This window comes from Argopecten irradians, chromosome 14, assembly GCF_041381155.1.
Source record: "Argopecten irradians isolate NY chromosome 14, Ai_NY, whole genome shotgun sequence".
Classification (NCBI taxonomy): domain Eukaryota; kingdom Metazoa; phylum Mollusca; class Bivalvia; order Pectinida; family Pectinidae; genus Argopecten; species Argopecten irradians.
Genome location: NC_091147.1, coordinates 1360728 through 1376138, shown reverse-complemented (window position 1 = coordinate 1376138; position 15411 = coordinate 1360728). Strand labels below are relative to the sequence as shown.

Genomic DNA, 15411 nt, shown 5'->3' with positions numbered 1-15411 from the left:
AAGGTGTAATATTATCAGCTAATGTATCAGCTACATCAAAATAGGTGTAATATTATTATATTAAATTCAATCAGCCTATACATCACTAAAATATGGTGTAATATTATACTAATGTATCAGCTAACATCAACATAAATATATGTGTAATATTATACATAATGTATCAGCTAACATCACTAAATAGGTGTAATAATTATACTAATTGTATCAGCTAACATCACTAAATAGGTGTAATATTATATTATTGTATCAGCTAACATCACTAATATAGGTGTAATATTATATTAATGTATATCATATAAACATCACTAAATACGTGTAATATTATATAATGTATCATCTAACATTTAGTGTTGTATATATTATATTAATGTATCACATCACTAAATTATAGGTGTAATATTATATTAATGGCATCAGATAACATCACTAAATAGGTGGTAATATTATATAATGGTAATGACACATAAGGTGTAATATTATACAATCACTAAATCACTAAATAGTAATAATATTTTATTAATGTATCAGATAACATCACTAAATAGGTGTAATATTTATATTAGAATATGTATCATCTAACATCACTAAATGGGTGTAAATATTATACTAATGCATCAGCTAACATCACTAAATAGGTGTTTTAATATTATATTAATGCATCATATCTAAACATCACTAAATAGGTGTAATCATATTATATTAATGTATCATCTATCTAACATCACTAAATAGGTGTAATAATTATATCTAATGTATCATCTAAACATCACTAAATAGGTGTAATATTATATTAATGTATCAGCTAACATCACTAAATAGGTGTAATATTATATTAATGCATCAGCTAACATCACTAAATAGGTGTAATATTATATTAATGTATCAGCTAACATCACTAAATAGGTGTAATATTATATTAATGTATCAGCTAACATCACTAAATAGGTGTAATATTATATTAATGTATCAGCTAACATCACTAAATAGGTGTAATATTATACTAATGTATCAGCTAACATCACTAAATAGGTGTAATATTATATTAATGTATCAGCTAACATCACTAAATAGGTGTAATATTATATTAATGTATCTAACATCATAAATAGGTGTAATTATATATTTCTGCATCAGATATCACTAAATAGGTGTAATAATCTATAATAACTTCATAAATAGGTGTAATATTATATTAATGCATCAGCTAACATCACTAAATAGGTGTAATATTATATTAATGTATCAGCTAACATCACTAAATAGGTGTAATATTATACTAATGCATCAGCTAACATCACTAAATAGGTGTAATATTATATTAATGTATCAGCTAACATCACTAAATAGGTGTAATATTATATTAATGTATCAGCTAACATCACTAAATAGGTGTAATATTATATTAATGTATCAGCTAACATCACTAAATAGGTGTAATATTATATTAATGTATCAGCTAACATCACTAAATACGTAATTATTATATTTATGTGTAAATATTATATTAAATGTATCAGCTAACATCACTAAATAGTGTGTATTCATAATATTATATTAATGTATCAGCTAACATCACTAAATACGTGTAATATTATATTAAATGTATCATCTAACATCACTATAAATTAGGTGTAATATTTATATTAATGTATCAGCTAACATCACTAAATAGGTGTAATATTATATTAATGTATCAGCTAACATCACTAAATAGGTGTAATATTATATTAATGTATCAGCTAACATCACTAAATAGGTGTAATATTATATTAATGGATCAGTTAACATCAATAAATAGCTATAATATTATATTAATGTATCATCATCACTAAATAGGTGTAATATTATATTAATGTATCAGATAACATCCACTAAATAGGTGTAATATTATACTAATTGTATCAGCTAACATCACTAAATAGGTGTAATATTTATCACTAATGTATCAGCTAAACATCACTAAATAACGTGTAATATTATATTATATTAATGTATCAGCTAAACATCACTAATATAGGTGTAATATTATACATAATGCATCAGCTAACATCACTAAATAGGTGTAATATTATATTAATGTATCAGGATATCAGCTAATATCACATAAATCAGGTGTATCGACTATTATTAACTAATAGTATCAGCTAACAATCACTAAATAGGTGTAATATTATATTAATGTATCAGCTAACATCACTAAATAAGGTGTAACTATTATAACTAATGCATCAGCTAACATCACTAAATAGGTGTAATATTATATTAATGTATCAGCTAACATCACTAAATAGGTGTAATATTATATTAATGTATCAGCTAACATCACTAAATAGGTGTAATATTATATTAATGTATCAGCTAACATCACTAAATAGGTGTAATATTATATTAATGTATCAGCTAACATCACTAAATAGGTGTAATATTATATTAATGTATCAGCTAACATCACTAAATAGGTGTAATATTATATTAATGTATCAGCTAACATCACTAAATAGGTGTAATATTAGATTATTAATGTATCATCAGTGGTAGTAAATATTATATTTATAACATTCACTAAATAGGTGTAATATTATATTAATGTATCAGCTAACATCACTAAATAGATGTAATATTTAATATTAATTATCAGCTAACATCACTAAATAGTGTAATATTATATATTATCATCTTACATCACTAATTAGGTGTTAATATTATAATGCATCACTAACATCACTAAATAGGTGTATTATATATAATGCATCAGCTAACATCACTAAATAGGTGTAGATTATTATATTAATGTAATCATCTTACATCACTAAATGGTGTAAGTATTATACTAATGCATCAGCTAATCACTAAATAGGTGTAATTATTATATCCATCTAACATCACTAAATAGGTGTAATATTATATTAATGTATCAGCTAACATCACTAAATAGGTGTAATATTATATTAATGTATCAGCTAACATCACTAAATAGGTGTAATATTATATTAATGCATCAGCTAACATCACTAAATAGGTGTAATATTATATTAATGTATCAGCTAACATCACTAAATAGGTGTAATATTATACTAATGCATCATCTAACATCACTAAATAGGTGTAATATTATATTAATGTATCAGCTAACATCACTAAATAGGTGTAATATTATACTAATGCATCAGATAACATCACTAAATAGGTGTAATATTATATTATATGTATCAGCACTAACAACACTAAATATCAGTACCGTAATATTATATTATTGCATCATCAACATCACTAAATAGGTGTAATATTATATTAAAGTATCAGCTAACATCACTAAATAGGTGTAATATTTATACTTAATGTATATTAGGCTTACATCAACTAAATACGTGTAATATTATCATTCATTATGTATCATCTAACATCACTAAATAGGTGTAAATTTTATACTAATGTATCAGCTCATCACTTAACATGGTGTAATATTATTCTGAATGGCATGATCACTAATATAGGTGTAATATTATACTAATGTATCAGTAAACATCACTAAATAGGTGTAATATTAATATTAATGTATCATCTAACATCACTAAATTAGGTGTAATATTATATTAATGCATCATCTAACATCACTAAATAGGTGTAATATTATATTAATGTATCATCTAAACAATCACTAAATAGGTGTAATGTTATACTAATGTATCAGCTAACTATCACTAAATAGGTGTAAATATAATATTGTATCAGCTAACATCAACTAAATGCATCAGAATATAAACATCACTTAATAGGTGTAATATTATATTAATCGCATCAGCTAACATCACTAAACTATGAGTAATATTAGTATGAATGTATCAGATAACCATCACTACATAGTGATAAATATATATTATATGTATCAGCTAACATCACTAAATAGGTGAATAGTTATTTTATAAGGTTTAAGCTAACATCACTAAATAGGTGTAATATTATACTAATGTTTTATCATATTAATAACATCACTAAATAGGTGTAATATTATATTAATGTATCAGATAACATCACTATCAAATAAAGTGTGTGTCAGATATTATATTAATGTATCCAGATAACATCACTAAATAGTGTAATATATTAATACTAATGCATCATCTAACATCAATAAATAGGTGTAATATTATGTATCAGCTAATCCACATCAGTAGGTGTAATATTATACTAATGTATCAGCTAACATCACTAAATAGGTATTAATATTATATTAAATGTATCATATAACATCACTAAATAGGTGTAATATTATACTAATGGTATCAGCTAACATCACTAAATAAGGTGTAATATTAATATTAATGTATCAGCTAAACATCACTAGAAATAGGTGTAATATTATATTAATGTATCATCTAACATCACTAAATAAGTATATATTATATTAATGTATCAGATAACATCACTAATAGGTGTAATATTATATTAATGTATCAGCTAACATCACTAATTAGGTGTAATATTATATATATAATGTATCAGCTAACATCAACTAAATAGGTGTAATATTATATTTAATGTATCAGCTAACATCACTAAATAGGTGTAATATTATAAGTTATGCATCATCTAACATTCATAAAATAGGTGTAATATTATATTAATGTATCATCTAACATCACTAAAGTAGGTGTAATATTATATTAATTGTATCAGCTAACATCACTAAATAGGTGTAATATTATACTAATGCATCATCTAACATCACTAAGGTGGTACATATTATACTAATGTAATGTAATATTAGGTATTTATATGCATCAGCTAACATCACTAAATAGGTGTAATATTATATTAATGTATCCAGGGAACATCACTAAATAGGTGTAATATTATATTAATGCATCAGATAACATCACTAAATAGGTTGTAATTTATATTAATGTATCAGCTAACATAACAATCACTAAATACTCATTAGGTAGTGTAATATTATATCATGTATCAGCTAACATCACTAAATAGGTGTAATATTAACATATATTAATGTATCAATGTATTAACATCACTAAATAGGTGTAATATTATATTAATGTAATCAGCTAACTCACTAAATAGGTGTAATATTATATTAATGTATCATCTAACATCACTAAATATGTGTAATATTATATTAATGTATCATCTAACATCACTAAATAGGTATCAGCTATCATCATAAATATATATTATTTAATGCTAACATCACTAATATAGGTGTATCATTATACTAATGCATCACTAACTCACTTATAATATAATATAATGGTATTATATTAATGTATCATCAGAACATCACTAAATAGGTGTAATATTATATTAATGTATCAGCTAACATCACTAAATAGGGTGTAATATTATATTAATGTTCTATCAGGTGTATAACATCACTAAATATAAGTGGTGTATAATTATATTATTGTCCATCAGCTAATATTTATTAATGCATCACTAAATAGTGGTGTAATATTATACTAATGTATCAGGTGTAATAACATCAAGCTAAATAGGTGTAATATTATATATTAATGTATCAGCTTAACATCACTAAATAGGTGTAATATTACTATATTAATGAATATCAGATAACATCATCATAAAATAGGTGTAATATTATATTAATGTATCAGCTAACATCACTAAATAGGTGTAATATTATATTAATGCATCAGCTAACATCACTAAATAGGTGTAATATTATATTAATGTATCAGCTAACATCACTAAATAGGTGTAATATTATATTAATGTATCAGCTAACATCACTAAAAAATGGTGTAATTATTATATTAATGCATCATCTAACATCACTAAATAGGGTAATATAATATCATCTATATCAACTAATGTATCAGTATCAGATAACATCACTAAATAGGTGTAATATTATATTAATGTATCAGCTAACATCACTAAATAGTGTAATATTATAATAATGTGTAACATCACTAATTATATTAATGTATCAGATAACATCACTAAATAGTGTAATATATATTAATTATAAGCTAACACTATAATAGGTCTTGTATCATACTAATGCATCCGATAACATCACTAAATATAGGTGTAATATTATATAAATTAATTTATCAGCTAACATCACTAAATAGGTGTAATTATATTAATGCATTAATGTGGTGTCATATTATAAAAGTATCAGCTCTTACTAAATAGGTGTAATATTATATTAATGTATCAGCTAACATCACTAAATAGGTGTAATATTATATTAATGTATCAGCTAACATCACTAAATAGGTGTAATATTATATTAATGTATCAGCTAACATCACTAAATAGGTGTAATATTATATTAATGTATCAGCTAACATCACTAAATAGGTGTAATATTATACTTAATGTATCAGCTAACATCACTAAATAGGTGTAATATTATATAATTGTATCAGCTAACATCACATAACACTAAATAGGTGTAATATTTATACTATATGTATCAGCTAACATCACTAAATAGGTGTAATATTATATTAATGAGCATCAGCTAACATCACTAAATAGGTGTAATATTATATACTAATGTCATCATCCCACTAACATCACTAAATAGGAGTAATATTATATTAATGTATCAGCTAACCATCACTAAATAGGTGTAATATTATATTAATGTATCAGAATAACATCACTTAAATACTGTGTAATATTATATTAATGTATCAGCATAACATCACTAAATAGGTGTAATATTATAGACTAACGTAATGTATCAGCTAACATTCATAAATAGGTGTAATATTATACTTTATGTATCAGCTAACATCACTAAATAGGTGTAATGATTATATTAATGTATCAGCTAACATCACTAAATAGGTGTAATATTATATTAATGTATCAGCTAACATCACTAAATAGGTGTAATATTATATTAATGTATCATCTAACATCACTAAAATAGGTGTAATATTAATACTTAATGCATCACTATTAACATCACTAAATAGGTGTAATATATATATTATAATGGCATCAGATAACATCACTTAAATAGGTGTACATATTATATTAATGTATCAGCTAACAAGGCCCACTAAATAGGTGTAATATTATATTAATGTATCAGCTAACATCACTAAATAGGTGTAATATTATATTAATGTATCAGCTAACATCACTTAAATAGGTGTAATTATTATATTAATGTATATTCTATACTAAATAGGTGTATATATTATATTAATGTATCAGGCTACATCATACTAAAATAGGTGTAATATTATACTAATGTAAATCATCTAACATCCACACTAAATAGGTGTAATATTAAATTAATGTATCAGCTAACATCGTCACTAAATATGTATATGATACTAATGCATCAGCTAAATAGGTAATGTTGGTGTAATATTATACTAATGGATCAGCTAACATCCACTAAATAGGTTGTAATATTATATTATTGCATCAGATAACATCACTAAATCGTTGCTAATATTATTACTAATGGTGTGTAATATTATATTAATGTATCAGCTAACATCACTAAATAGGTGTAATATTATATTAATGTATCTAGATAACATCACTAAATAATGTGTAATATTATATTAATGTATCAGCTAACATCACTAAATAGGTGTAATATTTATACTAATGCATCAGATAAACACTCACTAAATAGGTTGTAATGTATCATATACGTTCTATACTGTAATTATTTAATAATGTATCAGCTAACATCACTTAATAGGTGTAATATTATACTTATGTGATCAGGATAACATCACTAAATAAGTGTTAATATTTATATTAATGTATCAGGCTAACATCACTAAATAGGTGTAATATTATTACTTAATGTATCAGCTAACATCACTAAATAGGTGTAATATTATATTAATGTATCAGCTAACATCACTAAATAGGTTGTAATATTATACTAATGCATCAGCTAAACATCACTAAATAGGTTGTTAATATTATATTAATGTTTAAAGATAACATCACTAAATAGGTGATAAGATTATACTAAATGTATAACGATAACATCCACTATAATAGGTGTTAATATTTTATACTTAATGTATCAAGATAACATCACTAAATACGTGTAATATTATAAATAATGCATAAGCTAACATCACGTAAAATAGGTGAAATATTATATCTAATGTATCAGATTAACATTCACTAAATAGGTGTGTAACTATTATATGAATGTATCAGGCTAACATCACTAAATAGGTGTAATATTATATTAATGTATCAGCAACCGTCGCTAAATAGGTGTACATTAAATGTAACACACACAACAGTTGTAACAGTTAAAAGTCAGAGGTCACACTGTGGTGGAAATAACTGTAACACACAACAACACGGGGATGTAACAGTTACCAAAGTCAGAGGTCACACTGTGGTGGAAATAACTGTAACACACAACAACACGGGATGTAACAGTTACCAAAGTCAGAGGTCACACTGGTGGTGGAAATAACTGTAACACACAACACGGGGATGTAACAGTTACCAAAGTCAGAGGTCACACTGTGGTGGAAATAACTGTAACACACAACACACGGGGATGTAACAGTTACCAAAGTCAGAGGTCACACTGTGGTGGAAATAACTGTAACACACAACAACACGGGGATGTAACAGTTACCAAAGTCAGAGGTCACACTGTGGTGGAAATAACTGTAACACACAACAACACGGGGATGTAACAGTTACCAAAGTCAGAGGTCACACTGTGGTGGAAATAACTGTAACACACAACAACACGGGGATGTAACAGTTACCAAAGTCAGAGGTCACACTGTGGTGGAAATAACTGTAACACACAACAACACGGGGATGTAACAGTTACCAAAGTCAGAGGTCACACTGTGGTGGAAATAACTGTAACACACAACAACACGGGGATGTAACAGTTACCAAAGTCAGAGGTCACACTGTGGTGGAAATAACTGTAACACACAACAACACGGGGATGTAACAGTTACCAAAGTCAGAGGTCACACTGTGGTGGAAATAACTGTAACACACAACAACACGGGGATGTAACAGTTACCAAAGTCAGAGGTCACACTGTGGTGGAAATAACTGTAACACACAACAACACGGGGATGTAACAGTTACCAAAGTCAGAGGTCACACTGTGGTGGAAATAACTGTAACACACAACAACACGGGGATGTAACAGTTACCAAAGTCAGAGGTCACACTGTGGTGGAAATAACTGTAACACACAACACGGGGATGTAACAGTTACCAAAGTCAGAGGTCACACTGTGGTGGAAATAACTGTAACACACAACAACACGGGGATGTAACAGTTACCAAAGTCAGAGGTCACACTGTGGTGGAAATAACTGTAACACACAACAACACGGGGATGTAACAGTTACCAAAGTCAGAGGTCACACTGTGGTGGAAATAACTGTAACACACAACACGGGGATGTAACAGTTACCAAAGTCAGAGGTCACACTGTGGTGGAAATAACTGTAACACACAACAACACGGGGATGTAACAGTTACCAAAGTCAGAGGTCACACTGTGGTGGAAATAACTGTAACACACAAACAACACGGGGGATGTAACAGTTACCAAAGTCAGAGGTCACACTGTGGTGGAAATAACTGTAACACACAACAACACGGGGATGTAACAGTTACCAAAGTCAGAGGTCACACTGTGGTGGAAATAACTGTAACACACAACAACACGGGGATGTAACAGTTACCAAAGTCAGAGGTCACACTGTGGTGGAAATAACTGTAACACACAACAACACGGGGATGTAACAGTTACCAAAGTCAGAGGTCACACTGTGGTGGAAATAACTGTAACACACAACAACACGGGGATGTAACAGTTACCAAAGTCAGAGGTCACACTGTGGTGGAAATAACTGTAACACACAACACGGGGATGTAACAGTTACCAAAGTCAGAGGTCACACTGTGGTGGAAATAACTGTAACACACAACAACACGGGGATGTAACAGTTACCAAAGTCAGAGGTCACACTGTGGTGGAAATAACTGTAACACACAACAACACGGGGATGTAACAGTTACCAAAGTCAGAGGTCACACTGTGGTGGAAATAACTGTAACACACAACACAACGGGGATGTAACAGTTACCAAAGTCAGAGGTCACACTGTGGTGGAAATAACTGTAACACACAACAACACGGGGATGTAACAGTTACCAAAGTCAGAGGTCACACTGTGGTGGAAATAACTGTAACACACAACAACACGGGGATGTAACAGTTACCAAAGTCAGAGGTCACACTGTGGTGGAAATAACTGTAACACACAACAACACGGGGATGTAACAGTTACCAAAGTCAGAGGTCACACTGTGGTGGAAATAACTGTAACACACAACACGGGGGTGTAACAGTTACCAAAGTCAGAGGTCACACTGTGGTGGAAATAACTGTAACACACAACAACACGGGGATGTAACAGTTACCAAAGTCAGAGGTCACACTGTGGTGGAAATAACTGTAACACACAACACAGGGGATGTAACAGTTACCAAAGTCAGAGGTCACACTGTGGTGGAAATAACTGTAACACACAACAACACGGGGATGTAACAGTTACCAAAGTCAGAGGTCACACTGTGGTGGAAATAACTGTAACACACAACAACACGGGGGTGTAACAGTTACCAAAGTCAGAGGTCACACTGTGGTGGAAATAACTGTAACACACAACACACGGGGGTGTAACAGTTACCAAAGTCAGAGGTCACACTGTGGTGGAAATAACTGTAACACACACAACACGGGGATGTAACAGTTACCAAAGTCAGAGGTCACACTGTGGTGGAAATAACTGTAACACACAACAACACGGGGATGTAACAGTTACCAAAGTCAGAGGTCACACTGTGGTGGAAATAACTGTAACACACAACAACACGGGGATGTAACAGTTACCAAAGTCAGAGGTCACACTGTGGTGGAAATAACTGTAACACACAACAACACGGGGATGTAACAGTTACCAAAGTCAGAGGTCACACTGTGGTGGAAATAACTGTAACACACAACAACACGGGGGTGTAACAGTTACCAAAGTCAGAGGTCACACTGTGGTGGAAATAACTGTAACACACAACAACACGGGGATGTAACAGTTACCAAAGTCAGAGGTCACACTGTGGTGGAAATAACTGTAACACACAACAACACGGGGGTGTAACAGTTACCAAAGTCAGAGGTCACACTGTGGTGGAAATAACTGTAACACACAACAACACGGGGATGTAACAGTTACCAAAGTCAGAGGTCACACTGTGGTGGAAATAACTGTAACACACAACAACACGGGGGTGTAACAGTTACCAAAGTCAGAGGTCACACTGTGGTGGAAATAACTGTAACACACAACAACACGGGGATGTAACAGTTACCAAAGTCAGAGGTCACACTGTGGTGGAAATAACTGTAACACACAACAACACGGGGATGTAACAGTTACCAAAGTCAGAGGTCACACTGTGGTGGAAATAACTGTAACACACAACAACACGGGGTGTAACAGTTACCAAAGTCAGAGGTCACACTGTGGTGGAAATAACTGTAACACACAACAACACGGGTGTAACAGTTACCAAAGTCAGAGGTCACACTGTGTGGAAATAACTGTAACACACAACAACGGGGATGTAACAGTTACCAAAGTCAGAGGTCACACTGTGGTGGAAATAACTGTAACACACAACAACACGGGGTGTAACAGTTACCAAAGTCAGAGGTCACACTGTGGTGGAAATAACTGTAACACACAACAACACGGGGATGTAACAGTTACCAAAGTCAGAGGTCACACTGTGGTGGAAATAACTGTAACACACAACAACACGGAGATGTAACAGTTACCAAAGTCAGAGGTCACACTGTGGTGGAAATAACTGTAACACACAACAACACGGGGATGTAACAGTTACCAAAGTCAGAGGTCACACTGTGGTGGAAATAACTGTAACACACAACAACACGGGGATGTAACAGTTACCAAAGTCAGAGGTCACACTGTGGTGGAAATAACTGTAACACACAACAACACGGGGATGTAACAGTTACCAAAGTCAGAGGTCACACTGTGGTGGAAATAACTGTAACACACAACAACACGGGGGTGTAACAGTTACCAAAGTCAGAGGTCACACTGTGGTGGAAATAACTGTAACACACAACAACACGGGGATGTAACAGTTACCAAAGTCAGAGGTCACACTGTGGTGGAAATAACTGTAACACACACAACACGGGGTGTAACAGTTACCAAAGTCAGAGGTCACACTGTGGTGGAAATAACTGTAACACACAACAACACGGGGATGTAACAGTTACCAAAGTCAGAGGTCACACTGTGGTGGAAATAACTGTAACACACAACAACACGGGGATGTAACAGTTACCAAAGTCAGAGGTCACACTGTGGTGGAAATAACTGTAACACACAACAACACGGGGATGTAACAGTTACCAAAGTCAGAGGTCACACTGTGGTGGAAATAACTGTAACACACAACAACACGGGGTGTAACAGTTACCAAAGTCAGAGGTCACACTGTGGTGGAAATAACTGTAACACACAACAACACGGGGTGTAACAGTTACCAAAGTCAGAGGTCACACTGTGGTGGAAATAACTGTAACACACAACAACACGGGGATGTAACAGTTACCAAAGTCAGAGGTCACACTGTGGTGGAAATAACTGTAACACACAACAACACGGGGATGTAACAGTTACCAAAGTCAGAGGTCACACTGTGGTGGAAATAACTGTAACACACAACAACACGGGGGTGTAACAGTTACCAAAGTCAGAGGTCACACTGTGGTGGAAATAACTGTAACACACAACAACACGGGGATGTAACAGTTACCAAAGTCAGAGGTCACACTGTGGTGGAAATAACTGTAACACACAACAACACGGGGATGTAACAGTTACCAAAGTCAGAGGTCACACTGTGGTGGAAATAACTGTAACACACAACAACACGGGGATGTAACAGTTACCAAAGTCAGAGGTCACACTGTGGTGGAAATAACTGTAACACACAACAACACGGGGATGTAACAGTTACCAAAGTCAGAGGTCACACTGTGGTGGAAATAACTGTAACACACAACAACACGGGTATGTAACAGTTACCAAAGTCAGAGGTCACACTGTGGTGGAAATAACTGTAACACACAAAAACGGGGATGTAACAGTTACCAAAGTCAGAGGTCACACTGTGGTGGAAATAACTGTAACACACAACAACACGGGGGTGTAACAGTTACCAAAGTCAGAGGTCACACTGTGGTGGAAATAACTGTAACACACAACAACACGGGGATGTAACAGTTACCAAAGTCAGAGGTCACACTGTGGTGGAAATAACTGTAACACACAACAACACGGGGTGTAACAGTTACCAAAGTCAGAGGTCACACTGTGGTGGAAATAACTGTAACACACAACAACACGGGGATGTAACAGTTACCAAAGTCAGAGGTCACACTGTGGTGGAAATAACTGTAACACACAACAACACGGGGATGTAACAGTTACCAAAGTCAGAGGTCACACTGTGGTGGAAATAACTGTAACACACAACAACACGGGGATGTAACAGTTACCAAAGTCAGAGGTCACACTGTGGTGGAAATAACTGTAACACACAACAACACGGGGATGTAACAGTTACCAAAGTCAGAGGTCACACTGTGGTGGAAATAACTGTAACACACAACAACACGGGGATGTAACAGTTACCAAAGTCAGAGGTCACACTGTGGTGGAAATAACTGTAACACACAACAACACGGGGGTGTAACAGTTACCAAAGTCAGAGGTCACACTGTGGTGGAAATAACTGTAACACACAACAACACGGGGATGTAACAGTTACCAAAGTCAGAGGTCACACTGTGGTGGAAATAACTGTAACACACAACAACACGGGGGTGTAACAGTTACCAAAGTCAGAGGTCACACTGTGGTGGAAATAACTGTAACACACAACAACACGGGGGTGTAACAGTTACCAAAGTCAGAGGTCACACTGTGGTGGAAATAACTGTAACACACAACAACACGGGGATGTAACAGTTACCAAAGTCAGAGGTCACACTGTGGTGGAAATAACTGTAACACACAACAACACGGGGATGTAACAGTTACCAAAGTCAGAGGTCACACTGTGGTGGAAATAACTGTAACACACAACAACACGGGGATGTAACAGTTACCAAAGTCAGAGGTCACACTGTGGTGGAAATAACTGTAACACACAACACGGGGTGTAACAGTTACCAAAGTCAGAGGTCACACTGTGGTGGAAATAACTGTAACACACAACAACACGGGGTGTAACAGTTACCAAAGTCAGAGGTCACACTGTGGTGGAAATAACTGTAACACACAACAACACGGGATGTAACAGTTACCAAAGTCAGAGGTCACACTGTGGTGGAAATAACTGTAACACACAACAACACGGGGAATGTATGTATTTTTTAAGTTTAAAGTAGATAATTTGTACTGAAAAAAAAGAAAAATCAACCTCAAATAATTTTTGCAAATTCTGAATATCAGTAAACGAAGATATTTATAATGCCATGAATTCTTACCGAAAAAAAAAGATTAATTCATCCTCAAATTCTCTCTCTGCTTCTTGATATGTACATACTAAAGGTTGGTGATACCAGAGAACAATATCATGTTAGAAATTTCCTGACATATATAAATAACTAATTTTCATTTGTTGTCATACTAAATCCAACTTTTTGATTGGCAGATAAATATAATTTTTCTTCATATACTATGAAAAAAAAATTGGAAACTTTTGTGAGAATCAACTACGCGATTCACACTGTTTGCAAACAACATTTCTTTCATACTCCGATGAAGTTAAAAAATAGTGACATCAATGCTTACATGTAGACAAAGTTACGCAGAATTTCTACATTTATAGGTATATTTTGATAATCAATATTAACAGGATTACCTCATGTTACATCGTCGTTTGTTGAAGGAGCAGGATACCACCATATCATTGAGCTGGTGACCGTATTCTTGTTTGTCGTAACTGTGAAAGGTACAAAGTGATGGGAACACGTATATATATTCCATGTTGGCGTATTACAGAGTTATCTGACATTGTGGGTAGGTATTGTTTGTGACTTCATTTGTTTGAGGCCGTAAAGTCATGTTTTGTATAACTATGAATTGCTATTCTGATGGACATTAATCGCGATAAATAGTTAGTATATATCATAATTAACTCAGTAGGCAGCTAACACGTACTTTATTCAGCTACGTGGGAAATTATATGACACAGAATAAAAATGCATATCAAACATACAACATACTTGGTACAAAATAAACATATCATTATCATCACTAACGCCTA

General features: G+C 32.6%; 1 protein-coding gene across 1 annotated transcript in view; it reads right to left on the bottom strand.

Moving 5' to 3' along the window:
• The window catches only part of LOC138308079 (amiloride-sensitive sodium channel subunit alpha-like), a 51356-nt gene that overhangs the window by 16058 nt on the left and 19887 nt on the right, over window positions 1-15411 (bottom strand). Inside the window, exons 4-5 of the mRNA XM_069249026.1 lie at window positions 15007-15087; window positions 14354-14411 (exon numbers count right to left, since the gene is read on the bottom strand). Of these exons, the coding sequence (XP_069105127.1) occupies window positions 14354-14411; window positions 15007-15087 (139 nt within the window). The remainder of the gene's footprint in view (window positions 1-14353; window positions 14412-15006; window positions 15088-15411) is intronic.